The 18,161-nt window shown below is 37.7% G+C and overlaps 1 protein-coding gene across 1 annotated transcript; it reads left to right on the top strand.

The window, feature by feature from the left end:
* Positions 1–12,061: 12,061 nt before the first annotated feature.
* IFNG (interferon gamma) lies at positions 12,062–16,340 on the top strand (the record flags this gene model as incomplete). The annotated part of the gene is made up of 4 exons (XM_081059600.1): positions 12,062–12,175; positions 13,389–13,457; positions 13,553–13,735; positions 16,206–16,340. 4 exons carry the CDS (start codon positions 12,062–12,064, stop codon positions 16,338–16,340), a joined length of 501 nt encoding a protein of 166 aa, XP_080915726.1.
* Positions 16,341–18,161: the final 1,821 nt, after the last annotated feature.

Below are 18,161 nucleotides of genomic sequence, written 5' to 3'. Positions count from 1 at the left end.
CCTACATCTCCATGACTACTTTGTAACAAGGAATTTGTCCTTCTTAAGTCCTTCTCCTTTTTCACCCATCTCCCCAACCCCTCTCCCATCTGGCAACCATCAAAATGTCCTCTGTATTGATGAGTTTCTGTTTTGTTTGTTTGTTTAGTTTCTTCTTTAGATTCCACATATAAGCAAAATCACATTGCATCTGTCTTTCTCTGTCTGACACACTCCACTCAGCACAATATCTTCCAGGTTTATCCATGATGCTATAGATGGCAAGAACCCTTCCCTTCCCTGGCCGAACTCCATTGTAAATATGTACCACCTCCTCTTTATCCATTCACCCACTGATGGATACCAGGCTGCCTCAACATATGGATGCTCATGTCCCCTTGAAGTAGTGGTGTAGGTTTCTTTGGATAAATACCCAGAAGTGGGATTATTGGGTCATTTTTTTGTCTCCTGTTATAGCCTTTGCTTTAAAGTTTATTTCATCTGGTATAAGTATTGCTTTTTTGTTTGTTTCCATTTTCATGAACTATCTTTTTTCATCCTTTTACTTTCAATCTGTGTATATTGTTCAATTTGAAGTGAGTCTGTTGTAGGCAGTATATGTGAGAGTCTTGTTTTCTTATCTATTCAGCCACCCTATCTTTTGATTGGAGTACTTCATTCATTTACATTTTAAGTATTTTTTGATAGATATGTAGTTATTGACATTTTATTATTCATATTTTTGATAATTATTTTTTTCTTAAAGAAGTCCTTCTGACATTTTGTGTAATACTGAATTGGTGTTGATGAATTCCTTTAGCTTTTTCTTGTTTGGGAAACTTTTTATCTGTCTTTCGATTCTAATTGACAGCTTTGCTAGGTACAGTAATCTTGGTTGTATGTCCTTCTAGGTAACTAACTGCTTTTCTCTTGCTGTTTTTAAGATTTTCTCAATGTCTTTAACCTTTGGCATTTTAATTTTGATGTATCTTGGCGTGGGCCTCTTGGGGTTCATCTTGCATGGAACTCTCTGCTACCTGAGGTTGCATGTCTATTTCCTTCACCAGGTTACAGAAGTTTTCTGTCATTATATTTTGAAATAGGTTTTCAATTCCTTTCTCTCTTCTCCGTCTGGTACTTCTATGATGGGAATGTTGGTATGCTTGATATTGTCCCAGATGACCCTTAAACTATTATTTTTTAACTCTTTTTTTCTTTGTGCTGTTTTGATTAGATGTTTTCTGTTACTTAATCTTCTAAGTTGCTGGTTTAGTCCTCTGCTTCATTCAACCTACTGTTGATTCCCTCTAATGTATTCTTCATTTCAATTATTATATTCTTTATTTATGACTTGTTCTTTTTTATGTTTTTTATGTCCATTTTTATCTTTCCTTTTTTTTTGTTTTTGTTGTTGAAGTTCTTTCTGAGATCACTAAGCATCTTTATAATTGGTATTTTGAACTCTGCATCTGGTAGATTGCTTCTCTCCATTTTGTGTTGTTCTTTTTCTGGAGCTTTGCTCTATTTTATTTTACTTGGGACATGTTTCTTTGTATCCCATTTTGGCTGCCTCCCTATGTTTCTTTCTATGTATTGGTAGGGTTGCTCTGTCTCCCAGTCCTAATAGAGGTGGCCTTATGTAGTAGGTGTACTGTGGGACCCAGTGGTACAGTCTCCCTGATTACCTGAGCTGGGTGCTCCAGTTGTGTCCCTTGTGTGGGTTGTGTGTCCTCTCCCATTGTAGTTGAGCCTTGGTTGCTGTTTGCATGTCAATGGAGGGACTTACCCTTGGGATGTTTGATTGTGACTACAGTGGAGGAGCTGTGATGCAGGTGCTGACCCTACAGAGCAGGACTTTTTAAGTAGGGCTCTGGTGCCTGCCTGTTCTGCTTTTGGGTATGTCATCCTTGGAGGTGACCAGATGATATTCTGGCTTGGTCCAAAGCTGAACTCTGGACATGCCATCCCCAGGACTTCCTGGGAGAGGTTCTGCCACAGGCCACGCTCAGCAGCAGCCTGTGCCCTGCCCTGGGCCACCTAGAATGAGCCACAAAGGAATCCACAGATGGCCACCTCCTGTGCTGGGTTTCGAGGTCCCTTGAAAGGCCAAGCTGCAAACCAAGTCTGGCTGTCACTAGTGCCAGGCTTAGGGCTACTCAGCAGGAGGTTTGGGACATGTCAAAGCTAGATGTTACTTGTTTGGGTTTTGTGAACCTTTGAGAGATTTTAGGAAAGTCCACAGCATGAACCAAGACATGCCATTTATATGAAAAAGCCATTGGCTTGGGTGTGCCTGAAAGTTGGGTGGAGCAGGATCTCAAGATATCACCAGGGCTGGGAGAAGGAATGGTGTTAGCTAGGTTGACAGAGACTCAGATATGGCGCCCGACTGCGTTTGCACACTGAGTGGGGGGAGGGCTCAACAAAGAAACAATGGCTTCTGTCAGCTCCTCTGTCTGGGAGAAAGCTGCCCTTCCAGTCCTTGCCCTGAAGCCAGACAACTCAGTTTTCCCCCATATGTCTTTGGTTCCTTTTGAGCTGCTGCCCCAGTGGTAGAGCTCAGAGCAAGTGAGTCTGTGCACAGGCCCTTTAAAAGGAAAGCCTGAGACTGCAGCCACTCTTGTCTTACTCAGCCATAATTTCCACTGGTTTTCACAGCCAGAAGTTATGGAAACTTCTTTCCCTGTCACTGGAATCTTGGGCTGGGGAGCCTGGTGTAGGGTTGGGACCCCTTGCTCCTCTGGGGGCACCTTTGCAGCCAAGATATCCCTCCCATTTTTTTAATGGTCACACATAGGTGTGGGTCCAGCCTATTTTATGTCTCTGTCTCTCCTACCAACCTCAATGTGACCTCTTCTGTGTGTTCTTAGTTGTAGGGCTTCGATTCAGCTAGACTTCAGGAAATTCTCAGTGATGGTTGTTCTGCAGTTTAGTTGTAATTTTGATGTAATGTGAGAGGAGGAAGCACAGCGTTTACTTATTCCACCATCTTGAAAGTATCATCTCTCTACCACCTCACCCCAGTCAAAATGGCTATCATCAATAAATCAACAAACAACAAATGCTGGCGGGGATGTGGAGAAAAGGGAACGCTAGTGCACTGTTGGTGTGATTTCAGATTAGTGCAGCCACTATGGAAAACAGTATGGAGGTATCTCAGGAATCTGAAAATAGAACTACCCTATGATCCAGTAATTCCACTCCTAGGCATCTACCCGGAGAAATCCAAAACTCCAGTTCAAAAATCTGTATGCACTCCTATGTTTATTGCAGCACTTTACACAATAGCCAAGATATGGAAACAACCGAAATGCCCATTGGTCGATGACTGGATTAAGAAGCTGTGGTACATTTATACAATGGAGTATTACGCAGCCATAAAGAAAAGAGAAATCTTATCATTTGCAACAACATGGATGGATCTAGAGAACATTATGTTAAGTGAAATAAGTCAGAAAGAGAAAGACAAGTACCATATGATCTCACTTATATGCGGAATCTAAAGAAAAGAATATGTGTATGAACTAATCAGAAACAGTTTTGGGGACACAAAAAACCGAGAGTTGTTAGATGGGCGGGGGGGAGGGGGTTGGGGATGGGGGGAAGGGTGAAAGGATTCGGGGGCGGCTGGTGACCATAGGATGGCCTTAGGGTTTTTTGAGAATTACTTTGGGGAACTTATTCAATAGTGTTTGGGGATTTTGTTGGGTGTCCGATGGACATGTGTCTTGTTTGGGAGACCACCTCAGGGATGCTGTGGATGCCTGGTCATGGCATTGTACACCAGAGGCTGGACATTAATGAATGCCAACTATAATTTTATGTGTATAATGTGATGGCTCGGTGTGAGGTCGGGGTGGTGGTGGATGGGGGGAGGGGGGTTCACGGTGTGAGGGATGTAAAAATAAAATAAAATAAAATAAAATAAAAATGCTTTAAAAAAAAAAAAAGAAAGTATCATCTCTCGGATACTTTTCCTTGATTTAATTTTTCACTTTGGTTACTTTCTCAATTTTCAAGATGCTTCATGAGAAAGAGTATCTTGGAAATAAAGTTATGGTATTTTTATATGAATGAAAAATGTCCTTATCCTAACAGTTGATTAATAGTTTGACTGAATATGAAATTCTAGTCTGGACATTATTTTATTCATATTTATTCAGATAATTGGAAGTATTTATCCATCAATATTTAGCTTCCAGAATTGTTATTGAGAAGTTTAATGACATTCTCTTTCCTCATCTTTTGTATGTGACCTGGTTTTCTCTCTTGAACTTTGAGCATCTTCTCTGTATCTCAGATTTCTCTGAAGTTTACCCTGAGATCTGTCTTTTTTACTCATTTGGCTGGGAATTCATTTGGCTTTTTACTTTGAAAACTCATATTCTTCAGCTATGGGAGATTTTATTGATAATTTTCTTCCTTCAATTATGTCTTTTCTCTTTCTGGAGCTGCTATTTATTATTTAGATGTTGGGCTTCCTGAATCAAATCTTTTTTTTTCCTAATTTTCTTTACATTTTCCCTGTTCTTGATCATTTTCTTCTTTCTTGGAGATTTCTTCAACTTTAGCTTTGAATTCCTCTATTGCTTTTTAAACTTCTGTCGCTATAGTTTTAAATTCTAAAAGATTCTTATTCTCTAAATGTTGTTTCATGAATCTTCTCTTTTTCAAAATTTTTTCCCCACTGTATTTTTTTATTATTTACTCTGCTTTCTCTCTATTTTTTCTATATATATATATTTTTAACTTTGTCTTTTACTCTAAAGTGTTTTCTGAAGTGCTTTGTGGTCGTTCATGTTTTTATATTTAATGAAGTCCTATTGTTGGAATCTGTACATTATATGCTTAGATAGAGCTTCCTGATTACAAACATTCTAGAAGGGCGATACTTGAAACTGGTGTGTTTTCATTGGGAGAAACCCCAAATGTCAGTATACCTTTTCCTTTGGGTTGGCTAGTTTTCCTAAAGATGAATCTTCTAGTTACCTGCCTGGAGATAATAATAAAGATAGCATGAAGTAAGTATTTTGGAAGCCAATGTTCTCACTCTTCAGTCTGATGACTTTTAATTAAATCTTAATCTTATCAGGACAGTTAATTTCCTCCTCGGCTGTGCTAGATATCCAGAACCTTTCTGGAAAGTAAACTTCCAACTTTGAAACAGGCATGACAGACAGGTAGTGACCTGGCAGGGATGTAACTGCATCATATGTGTGTATATATATATATATTTTATTAGTTTCAGTTATACAAAACAATGTAATAGATATTTATCATTTATATCCCTCACAAAGTGATAACCCCCCTCGCCCAATCTACTACCCCTCTGACATCACATACAGCCATTATATTTCCACTGTCTCTATTCCTAATGCTGTACTCCACTTCTTGTAACTATATACAAACCAGGTGTCCTATTTTCAAACCTAAACTTCCTGTTTCAGAGGCTATTGGTAGACCAGTTATTGAATCTTCTGCAGATCTACAGTGTGAAGTGATTTTTCATCTGCTCGAATGCCTTTACTTGGGTACTTATCACAAAAAACAGGGGGGAAAAAAGGAAAGAAGAGAAAATTAAAAAAAAAACAAGTTGAAATCAGTTGTTATTTGCTCATCTCTTTCCGTCTTCCATAACTGTATTGACATTTCTCTTTTCCTCTTCCTCCTCCTCCTTTTTCTTCTTCTCCTCCCCCCTCCTCCTCCTCCTTCTCTTTCTTCTTCTTCTTCTCCTTCTTCTTCTTCTTCTTCTTCTTCTTCTTCTTCTTCTTCTTCTTCTTCTTCTTCTTCTTCTTCTTCTTCTTCTTCTTTTCTCTCTCTCTCTCTCTCTCTCTCTCTCTCTCTCTCTCTCTCTCTCCCTGGCTTTATTACCTTTTTATCTCTTTACTATTATTATAAGGGTTCTGAAAGAAAGTAGAGTAAACACATGTACTTGATCTTCCTTTTCTCATATCCTTAAAACATATGACCTCCAACACCATTGCAGCAAGGGAAGAGAGAACTGGAAGTCTTTGCAGGGGCTTTACTTAGCCTTTGGCCCAGAAATAACACACATTATTTAGACTCAAAATAAATTCACAAGATCCCATTTAATGGCAAGAGGCTGTGAAGTGTTTTATTCTATGGGCCAGGAAGAAGACTAGCTTGGATATTGGTAGACACTAATAATGTTGACCACACATTTATTGAGTTCTTACTATATGTCAGGCATTGCACCATTACACATATTAATCTAACTTACACTCATGCAATCCTTTGAGATAACTATTATTTATGTCATCATTTTATTTATGAGGAAACTGAATAACAGAGAAGTTAAGTAACTCACTTCCACTCAACAAATAATGAGGAGCAAAGTCATGATTGAACCCAGGTGGCCTGACTCTAGAGCCTTTGGACTTAACTACTAACCTATTTTTCCTTATATTCAATTAATCCACACAAGTTTATTAAGGAATAATTTTGTGCCAGACACTGTATTAGGTATATAAAAAATATGAGAGAATTTGTGACAAAATGTTAATTCTTTACTTATGAATAGTGAGATCAAGGGTGATTTTTTTTCTTTTCTTTTGCTCTTCTGGATTATCTGATTTTTCATTTAAAGAAATCCACATAATTTTATAATGATTAAAAATTATCCAGTTTCAAAACAGATAGATGGGAATTTGCTTCAGGTACTTTATGAATTAGTTCAAGGAGTAAGGATACAGGAATAATGGCTTATCAAATTCTGGTTAAGAAAGTTATTATTTATTGGGTGGCTATTGATTCAGATTTCCTCCTTGAGGTAGCCTGAGCAAAATCTAAATCTACTGTATGGAACTTTTATGACGGGACATAGAAATGTAAGTCTCCTTTATAAAAATCCACATATTTTGAAAGCTTAGTGCCATTTCAGGGGCCACCTGGAGGACAACTCACTATTTGAGATCATTGGGAAAATAAGCACATGGCCTGAAGGATTAAGTACAAACTGTAAAGGTTTATTCTTTATCTGACTTTACAAATTATATAAATATTTCCAGGCTTAATTTAAATTCAAAGCTTGAATTCAACTTAAATTCAAAACTCAGATCATTCATGAAATCCTTCAACTTTTCCATCATTCAGACAATTATTTCTCTTTGAATTCCTGAGTCTGTTGGAGTCTCTATCTCATGTAAACTCAGTTCTATTAATGTCTTATATTCTTCATCAATCATAGTCATAGACACACAGAATGTTAGAAATGAAAGGAAACACATTCATTGGATCCAACTCTTTTTTTCTAAGATGATGTAGCTGAGATGTAAGGCATAGATAAAGGATTTGTTAAAAATTCTACAACATACTAGTAGTAGATCTAAGACCAGAATTTAGGACTCCTTCCTTGTAGGCTAAAGGTCTTTCCCCTATATTACTTCATGGGTTGTAATTTTTTTTTTTAAATACTAATATTCTTGGAGGAAGAGATCATGTCTTTTACTTCTCTGTAATTTGAAAAAGTTCATTTACCAAATCTATGTAAGGGGCGTAGCAACCTTAGCATAGTAAACCTTAGCTCCAAGAGTGAAAATAGATGAATGAAACTTTAATTGATATTATCTTTCTAGATTTCAGTGTTGAAAGGGATTCAGAGGCTACATCTAAACTGGATAGGAAAGAATGCTGTGACTGACTAGTGAGTGACATTTGCCATGTGTATTGGAGGGGAGGAGAATGTGTGATGCATGTGTCAAATATGTGGGTTTCCCTCTGCTAAATAATCAATGCTCTGCAACTATATGAAACCCCTGGGAAGGATGTACGTGGAGAAAATAAGTGGATTATGGATACCTACTCAGTAACCAGAACAGAAGCATCAACACTAGCTACTAATGTGATGATATATGCTCTAGCCAGATTGTCTCAGTGTTAACTTCTTTATAACCCCTAAAGCTATAAGCATATAGTAAGTGCTCAATAAGGACTTACTAATTGATTGACATTAGGCTATAAATACTCTCACAACAGAACTGTCCCATCCTTCTTTGGTAACCCTAGGTCAATCATAATAGTTGGCACTTAGCAGGTGCTTTAAAATTCCGTGTAGAATAAAAAATATGACCTTCAAATCATGACCATGAATTATATATTACCAATGCACAATCCCATCTGACATAAAATTAAAAATATTATAAGCCAGTGACTGTCCTACATGAGTATAGTATTTTCTATATTCTTTGAATCACCTCTCAAAGTTGACCAGATAGCATGAAATAAAAAGGGGGATTCAGAAAACTCTCCTCTAACATATAGGATTTTATGAGTCAAATTGCGGGGAAAAACTGACTCCGCGTGGACTTCCATTTTGTATGTCATTCTTCTTCCGTAGGCTCAGCCTGCGTGATGTCAGGAGTTCCGGGAGTCAAAATAGCGTGGGGGCATGGATCCAATATTGAGTCATACTCGGTGGAAGAAATCTACACCGAAGTCTGGATGAGACAATTTGGTTGTGAGTGTTAGGGATATGACTGCTGATCACAGAGGAAAAAGGGCAACCAAGGTGTGAGTTTTGTCTTACGATTACTTACTCATTGAAGACTGAGGATAGCAAGAGAGACCATCGAAAATCTTGCTGATGCTTAATGCATAATCAGAGCCAGTTTTCAGAAAGAAAGTCTAGCTGAAAAGAAAAAAGAAAGTTTTCAGCCCCTTTGTTTTAGTAATATGGTCACACTTTGTCTTCTGGTGGGTTTGCAAAACTTTGAAAGGATATCTTGGTGGTGAATTATTCTGCAGTCTCAGTGTTGGCTGAACCAACAAAGTGTGAAACCTCTAGTTTGCATGTGCAACCTAAGGTGTTTTACAGGCAGAAAAGAGAGAGAAACGTCTTCTTTGGTAAAGTTGACAAGACAGAAAAAGATCGTAAAAGGATATACTATTGTAGTGACAACATTCTGAACCAAAGAATTGTATGCTGAAAGAGGAAAATCTAAAATGATATGATTCACTTCTAGCCTGGGATGTAGGACCAGTTACAAAATTTGCAAGAACCAATGCAAAATGAAAGCGGGTCCCCTTTCTAAAAAATTATTAGGAATTTCAAGAAGGTAACAACAGAGCATTACACTAATTGTGAGCTGTTCTAAGTATGGGATCCGGGATACATGGTGCAGGTCTCATGTCTATGAATTTGGTCCTGCTTGAATGTCTACTAAGAATTTTAAAACTTTTATTTGCATTCTTACTATTTTGCAAGGAATGAAAGAGTGAGTATTATCTCACAAATTCTACGGAAAAAAGTAAAATCTTGGAAACCAATGCCTGAGAGGAGTGATTATTTGAATTCGCATATTTAGCAGAGTTTTAAGGCACATACAATAGCCTTAATGGGTACTGATTTATTGGGGGACAGGTGTATTAGGGAAATGGCCTTGGTTCTAGAATCAGCTTTGCATTACCCAGTTGAATGAATTTCAGCATAGCACTTTGTTTTCCTGGGGCTTGATTTACAAATCTAAAACATAAGGGACTAGGTCATAGATAATCTCTATAATTTCATAATTCTGTGATGTGCTTGATCATGCCATCAAGAGTTATTAGAGCCTGGATTTTAACCATATAGTTACTAATCTAAACATCTGGTCATATTGTAAACATAATCATAATATATATCTATTATTTTGAATAGGCACTCTCAATTTATAAATGCCCAGATAATATGTAATTTCCAATTGTGTATCTCACTGTTCTTAACTCCTTACCTCCAACACCGTATTTCAGTGGATAAATGAAGAGATGGGCAGAACCAATTTTTACTCCTTTCCAGAAAATTGGCAATATTTCTTCCAGTAACTTGGAGTTTGGCCAGTGGTTTCCTGGATGGTATTGGGTGCCTGCAGTGTGTCTTCGGCTTTGATAAGGGTTTCTTGTCACTGTGTCACCTTAAGCACACTTCCTGGGCCATGTTTTTCCTTGAGGAGAGCCACATTGGAGCTTTCTGGGCAGTAGCATGTTTTCTACACTTTTCCCTGGCCTAACATGAGGCTTTGGTCCTGCAGATACGTTTTGATCTTATTTATTCTTTGGGAAGAAAGCCCCTCAAAGAGTTTTCTGGCTTTTTGCACAAAATAATACACGGAATTATCCCAGGAAGCAGGATTTGGCTAAAAACATAGCATCATGTTTCCAACATAATCATAAATCTTATTTAATTTAAAACTAGTTTCTTACAGTTAGAGCTGATAACATTGGAATTAGACCAAATTTGAGGGGAAAAAAAACTCAAAGTAGATCCTTCATTGAGCATTCAAATTCACATTTATTCAGTGTTGTCTGTGGGCAGATCTCCAGGTTAAAAGTTTTTAGGGAAGAACAGGTTGTCAGAGAAACAATGAAACAATTTCTGATTTTATGGAACTCAGTCTAAAATGGGAGACAACACATGAGTAACTAATTTTAACGGGAGATTGACGGATCAGGACTCTAAAGTATAAACCAAGTGCTAGGCCTGTAGAGGGGATGTGAGATTAATTTTGAGGAGGATAATTTTGGGAGAAGTGATGGAGATAACGGTTTTTAGGCTGGGCTTGCATGAATGAGCACCACCCTCAGGGGCACAGATGAGGGGAAAGAGAACTCAAGGCCAAAGGAATAGCATAACCATAAGTTCAGGGTGTATTATATAGGAATGACTAGTCATCTAACATTCCTAAATAACAATAGATAACTATTGAATGCTTACGACATGCCAGGCAGAATTTTTAGCACTTTATATGTACCATGTGATTTCATTTTTAACTGAAGCCTGGAAGGGGATACTAATATTAGGCCCATTTCTGAGTCATAGAGGAGTTAAGAAGCTTGCTCAAAATCACATAGGTAAATAGTTACCAGGATTCAACGTTGCGTCCATAAACACAATACTCTCGTGCCTACAGTTCAGGTTGAAATGCAAGAGCCTGGAACCAGAGAGTGGTGGGCCTTCTGTGCCATCCCCACGTGTTTTACTCATAAATAAATTACTGAGGAGGAAGAATCCTATTTGTTTGTATTTGGAAGGAAAAGAAATTTAAAAAAGTAAAAACAATTCTCCATTGTTAATGATTATTTAGAACAATCGATCATCTAGAGCTATATTATTCAGCATAGTAGCCCCTAGCCATACGTGGCTATTGAGCATCTGAAATATGAATAGTCTTAAATTGAGATGTGCTGTAGGTATAAAATGCATACCAGATTTCCAGGATTTGGTATGAGAAAAAAAATGTGAGATAATAATGTGGTGTATTGATACATATGGAAATGATATTTTGGACATACTGGTTGAACTACAATATATTTTCAAATTATTTTTATTTAATTAGTTTTTTTACTTTTATTAATGGAGCAACTAGAAAATTTAAATATATCTATTTGGCTTGCCTTATATTTCTATTGGGCAGTGTTGGCCCAGAGCAATTTCAAGCTGTGGTAGGATATTGTAGTAACCCTGGTGAAGCACCTCTTCCCCACATTGGCCTTTTAGCCACACTCTTTCCTTGCTTTCTAGCCATTTGCAAGAAAAAATTTAAAAGGCACCCCCTTTGTAAAGGATTGAGAGCCCCTAGAATTTCCTTTTCATTTGCTCCCAACCACAAACAAATTATCAATATGCTCTGTCAACACTTTGGAGTCAACATTTTACAAGGGCAAAGGGAGGAGGTACAAAAAAAATTCCAATCCCTGAATGGTGTGAAGTAAAAGAGCTTTCAGAGCATCCCACAAGAATGGCACTGCTGGGCATAATGGGTCTGTCTCATCGTCAAAAGACCCAAGGAGTTGAAAGGAAACTCTAACTACAACACCAAAATGCCACAAACCATAGTTATTAATACAAACTAACTAGCGTCTCTGTCTATCTGTCACCATCTCATCTTAAAAAACTTGTGAAAATACGTAATCCTGAGGAGACTCAAATTAGGTATAAATACCAGCAGCAAAAGGAGATGCAGTACTTTTTCTGATCATCTGTGGATCGGCTATTAGAGGAGAAAGATCAGCTAAGTCCTTCGGACCTGATCAACTTAGCATAGGAGCTACTGATTTCATCAACTTCGGCTTAACTCTCGCCAAAACAATGAATTATACAGGTTATATCTTAGCTTTTCAGCTGTGCGTGATTTTAGGTTCTGTTGGCTGCTACTGCCAGGCCCCGCTTTTAAAAGAAATAGATAACCTAAAGACGTATATTGTGAGTATGACCTTTTACTAATACTTGCTTGTGGGAGAAATGAATGAACATTGACTTGGAGTTGTGTCTATGATAGGTTTTCGTCACAGTCATCTTGAGAAGGCTTGGTGTTATTTTGACTATTGACTAGATGAGTTTTTGATTAAATGATCTAGATTTTGCTTTAGCCCTCTACTCAATTTGCTATGGAGATTAAGAGGTCATTCATAAATCTTTCACAAGATGGGCATAATATGGGTATAAAGCAGGAGGATGTTGATAAGTTTTTGGTGAGAATCCATTCAACTGTCATGTCAAGTAGTATCTGTATTGAAAAAAATGACTGGCTTTTAGTTTCGGATTTCTCAGATTGCCATGATGGTGATAATAAAGACTCAAGATTAGCATTACAAATGATAACCTGAAATAATTAATCAATGAAAGAAGGTGAGATCCTTAAAGCTTTGGCTTAAAAAAAAAATCATTTATAGGTGTTTTTCTCCAAAAAGTGGTTTTAAAATTCTACTAGTCCATCTAGGTCATCTATGAATTATTCCTGAACTCAGTCACTTGCTGAGATTCTGTAGGAGTTATAATCTGGCTTGTTTTTAAAAATGTTTTTTTGTTTGTTTCATTATATGAGTTTTTTTTTTTAAATTTTACTTATGGTTAATTAAAATAGTTTTTGCATTTTAAATATTTTATTATTTGTTCAAAATTTAGCTATTATAATTACAGTTGTTATACATATGTTCAAGCCTTCACAAACTATTTTATTCTCATAACATCAAATCAAATCTCACACACACAGCCGGAACTATCTTTTAAAGTTGACATAATATGGTATGACACAGGTAGATGTTATAAAGATCTTTACCATAAGGGGTCAGTATTTTATAGTGGGAAGGCTGCTGATTTTTTTTTTTAAACTAGGCTTGAGAACACTTTTTAAAAGCTAGTTATTTGGGACAATTGAAGTATCATCAATCTTGTTGAATTTATTTGTGATATTGCAATTTAAGGGTTATACTAGAAAATAAGAAAGTTAAAATAGCATGGTAGTCTTTGGCTATGTCCAACATAATAACTTTTGGGAATACTTGGTAGAAGCAAGGAAAGGGTTGAAAAGAAAATCCGTGACCTTTGTCAGCATCTGAGTGCAATAAAACTTGAAGTACACTTTTAGGGCAATTTATGGACTAATTGTAAACCAATTTTTCCTTCTTTTTTTCAGAATGCTAGTAATTCAGATGTAGCTGATGGTGGGACTCTTTTTTTGGATATTTTGAAGAATTGGAAAGAGGTAAGCTGATTATTTCTATTTGGCTAATTTTCCTGTTGCTTATTTTCTGATGGATAAATTCAGACTAATGTCTCTTTGTGTTCTTTCATCCCAAGGAGAGTGACAAAAAAATAATTCAGAGCCAGATCGTTTCCTTCTACTTCAAACTCTTTGAAAGCTTAAAAGACAACCAGCTCATTAAGAGTAGCATGGCAGCTATCAAGGAAGACTTGAGTGTTAAGTTCTTCAATAGCAGCTCCAGTAAAATGGAAGACTTCAAGAAACTGATTCAAATTCCGGTGAGAGGATATTAATTCTTTCTTTGGTTTCATTACAGAGGCTCTTCAAAAAGTACTTTAGTTTCCCCAAAAGTAGAAATTAGCTACTGGGTACAGTTGTTCAAATTGTGAAATACACCCATGGCCCAAACTCCTCCTTAGTAAGTTCATTCATGCTTTTGGGTGATTTTGCCAGGGCACTATGGAGATTAATTTTGTGATTTGGGAAAATGCTGGCATTGTGACTATTGCACAAAGACAGGTTAATGCACAAATCCAGTGAGGAGGAAGTGGTGAATCAGTTGAGGGAAGTATTGAGAAGCAGTTCTCTCATTGTCCCTTGTTGGTGTGATGGAAATTCTTTTCTTTGGATGAGAGGCTGCCTGTCTTAATGGAAAGAGCAGTGGGAGGGGAGAGAAGATTTGTGCTCTCCTCCCAGCTTGGTTAACAAGGAACTGTGTGAACTCAGATGAATCATAGGCTTGGCTCAGTTTCCTCATTTTAAAGGGAGCCCATTGGTTTCTATAACTTCTATGGTCTCCTTTGCTCTCAAACTCTACAATGGCATGTATAGAAAATGAGAATGAGGTAGGAGAGAGCTATGGCCTTTGAAGAGCCATTAAGGGCATTGTGTTGCCAGGCTCTTGTCAACCTCTCATATTGTGCAGCCCAAGTGTTTGTTTGCTTGCTTTTAGGAAAGAAAAAAGTTAGAATTTATATTATAAAATAATTGCTTTATCAATTTTTGGATACTAGAATATCTCAGCTGGAGAAATCCTTAGGCTCCTAAGCTTTAGCTCATGAAATTGTCTTAAATCTTTAAAGCTTGAGTCTAGAAGCTGCAAGATAACTTTGAAGCATAAAGACAAGTCACATTTTCCAAAATTTTATCTAGGAGACAAAGGCCTCCAGATTCCTTTGGGTTTGGCTTTGATATAAATATGAGAAAGGCAGGGGTCCTGATGTGACCTGTGCTCTCAGGATTTGCACCCAGCTCTCACTATACCTGGGTCTACCTCTCATCCCTTTCAGATCAGCCCCTAGGAACTGAAATAAGTGCTTGTTCTTCAGTATTTATCTAGTCCCCAATGTATTAGATCGTGCAAAAGTGACTTGGAAAAATTAATGTTAATTAATTACTTTCCACTGATAGTGTTTTCCAGTGTTCAGCAGATCTCCTTTGCCACAGTCTGAGACTGAAAGAGCACTTGTTCCTAACTCAGTGCTGCCTTTGGCTTGCTGTTCAGTGCTGGATAAGTCTCATAGTTTCTTGGTGATGCTTTCAACACTGGAAAGTAAAATTTATCTCTTACAAACACACAGCCGATAGAAATTTTTTTCTACTCTGCTGTAACTGGGCCTTGAAAAAAAATCTCTTGGTCTTATCCTTCTGGAAACTCCAAGCATCCTGCTTCATATGGGCAATGTTGAGTGAGCTCTCAATGATTGTCCTCGTTTGCTCAACTGCTAATATATTTAAGGCATGTTATGCCTTTTAGTAATTAGTCTTGCAGCCTAGAATCTCCCTAGTTATTTTCAGAAATGTGGCAAGGTGGAAGAAAAAAACATATGAAAGCAAATGGTCCTCATTTTAGTAAGCATGAATTCATATAAATGTTCCTATTGGTTACAGTGAGGAAATACTTCAATTTGCTGGAATAGAAGGCAGAACAGGGAAATTTGCTGCAATTCTCAATTTTAAATGTTTATACCAGTAATTAATTATTGCCACATAAAAATGATTCATTTTTATTTTTAATCCCATTATGGAAATGATGACGCTTACCTAATTTGGGGGAAAATTAAAACTCATAGTATTCATTTGTCTTGGACTTGGTAATTTATAAAGCCTTAAACCTGTATCAGTGGTTCTCAAACTTTGATGGGTATCAGCATCACCTGGGGAGCTTAGTGACCACACACTGGCCTAGGCCCCATCTGATTTCATGCACCTGGGTCTCTGAGTTCTTTCTTAGGTCTCCAGGTTATTCTGCTGCACATAAAAGGGGAGAACCATTGACCTATAGTAACTTATTTGATACTTACAGCAAAGACTAAAATACAAAGTGATAGAATTCGTAGAGAGCCTAGAAGTCCTCTAAACAATCTCCTCATTGTTGGGATGAGAAAACAGAGACTTCACAGTGGCTCAGTGACTGGTTCAAAATCAAAGTTATTGCACACACAGGATTCAAACCCACAATTTTTGTCATTCCACTTCAGGGCTCTTTTCACTGTATAATTTTGAGAATTCTATAGCAGTAAATTTAAGGATACATCATGTGTCCCATCATGTTACAGCACAATTAGCAATTTAATTATCATGTCAGTCTTCACTGCTGAAGACCATTACATATTAAGGTAATACATTGCCAGTAAAAATTACGTTTTTAAAGGAATACTTCCATTTTCATTGACTATGACATTAATAGCAGAACAGCCTGATGGCTTGCACGCCTGAAATTAATTGTGCTGTGTTCTTTCCCAACAGGTAAATGATGTGAGGGTGCAGCGCAAAGCCATAAGCGAACTCTTCAATGTGATGAATGACCTGTCACCGAGCTCTAGCCTAAGGAAGAGAAAAAGGAGTCAGGGTCTGTTTCGTGGCCGGAGAGCCTCGAAATAATCATCCTCCTGCCGGCAATATTTGAATTTTAAAATCTAAATCTATTTATTAATATTTAATATTTTACGTTATTTATATGGGGAATATATTTTAAACTCATCAAAGTATTTATAATAGCAACTTTTATGTGATAAAAATGAATAGCTAGTAATATATGTATTATTTATAATTCCTGTATCCTGTGACAATTTCACTTGACTTTTTTTTTTTTTTCTGACTAACTAGGCAAGACTATGTGATTACAAGGCTTTATCTCAGGGGCCAACTAGGCAGCCAACCTAACAAGATGCTGTGAGTTGTGTATTTAGTTCAGTTGATGATATAATGAACACTTAAAAATTAAATGATGCCATCCAATCACTGTGTGTTTGAAGTCATGTCTGCATTCTGAGCCACTGCTTTCATGGCATGTCACACAGCACTTGAAGGTGTCAGATCATACGACTTGTCCCCTGATAAAAGCATAGCATCTCATCTCCTGCCTGGTGCTTCAGAATATCACTGACAACTGTGACTGTACCCAAATGCAAAGTATTTCATTTGTTTAGTTTATCAATATTTAATATATATGAATAAAGTATAATTTCATAACTATTTATGCTGTGTTTAACTTTTTCTAAAGGAGGACTATGGTAAATGCACTACATACTAATGTATTATAGGAGGAAAGTCATTTTCAGCTGTGGAAATCTAAAAGTTGGATTAAGTCCCATTAAATGTGGTACCACTGGCAATTTATTGGCTTCCACTGCTCCATTTAGCAGCTGTTTGAGTTATCTTTTCAAAGCATAGATTTATTAACTTTGTCACTGTGGGGACAGAACCCCAGAAAGCAGTTTCCAGGCTCTCGGCCTCATGTGGAGAGGTGCTGGCTCAGATAGTGGATGGCCATCAGCTGTGGCTGGTTGGCCATCAGCTGTAGCCATTAAGCCATTGGTCACTGATATAACTGCCGTGGCTATGGAGGAGACTGAAGGAGAGTAAGGAGAGTAGAGGAGAGTTGGTCGGTTGGTCGGTTGGTCGGTTGGCAGCAAAGCGGACAGCAGGTCGCACGTCGTGTAAACCCAGCCTCCAGTGAGACCATAGTGGTATGACTTCCCTACCTATGGCTCCGTGGGTGTTCCTTTTTGGCCTCACCATGTCCTGCGTTCTTATGTGGGGAGCGGGAGCAGAGGCCCCGCAGGCCGCCCCTCCGAACACCCCGCACGACAGTCACCATTTACCTCAGAGCTTCTGCTATGGGCGGTAGTCCAAATTGTTTAGCCAGGCACACAGAGATTTATTTATACCTCCTCCCTCAACTCCCCACTGCATCCCTCATCTCCGTATTCCCCATGTCCTCTATCCACCTTAGACAAACATCACTGGGTGTGAAATAGGGAGTGTGAGCTTTAGGGAGAGAGGCTTGGATTGGAATCTTTATCCTGCCATTATAAGTAACGTGGCTTTTAATGAATTACTTATATTCTCTAAGCTTCAGTCTTCTCATCTGACAAAGAATAATAATTGTGCCTTTCTCACAATATTGTGGTGAGAATTCACTTTCTTCAGCCAACCAATATTTATTGATGTACCTACTATGTACCTGGTGCTGTTCTAGGCACTTCAGATACCTCTGTGAACAAAAGCAGACAAGGATCCCTGCCTTTGAGGAATTTAAAATTTAGGAAGGGTGAGACAGAAAATAAACAAATACATAGTATGCTAGTGAATTGCATGGTGAGTTCGAAGGTGATAGGTGCTACGGAAACAAAGTAAAGCAAGGTGGGGGAATTGGGAAAACTGTAAGTAGGGTAGAGTGGGTGGGCTAGAGGTTTAAAT

This window comes from Rhinolophus hipposideros (assembly GCF_964194185.1).
Source record: "Rhinolophus hipposideros genome assembly, chromosome: 9".
NCBI lineage: Eukaryota > Metazoa > Chordata > Mammalia > Chiroptera > Rhinolophidae > Rhinolophus > Rhinolophus hipposideros.
Note: the sequence above shows the minus strand (reverse complement) of the source record. Positions and strands in the feature narration are given on the sequence as shown.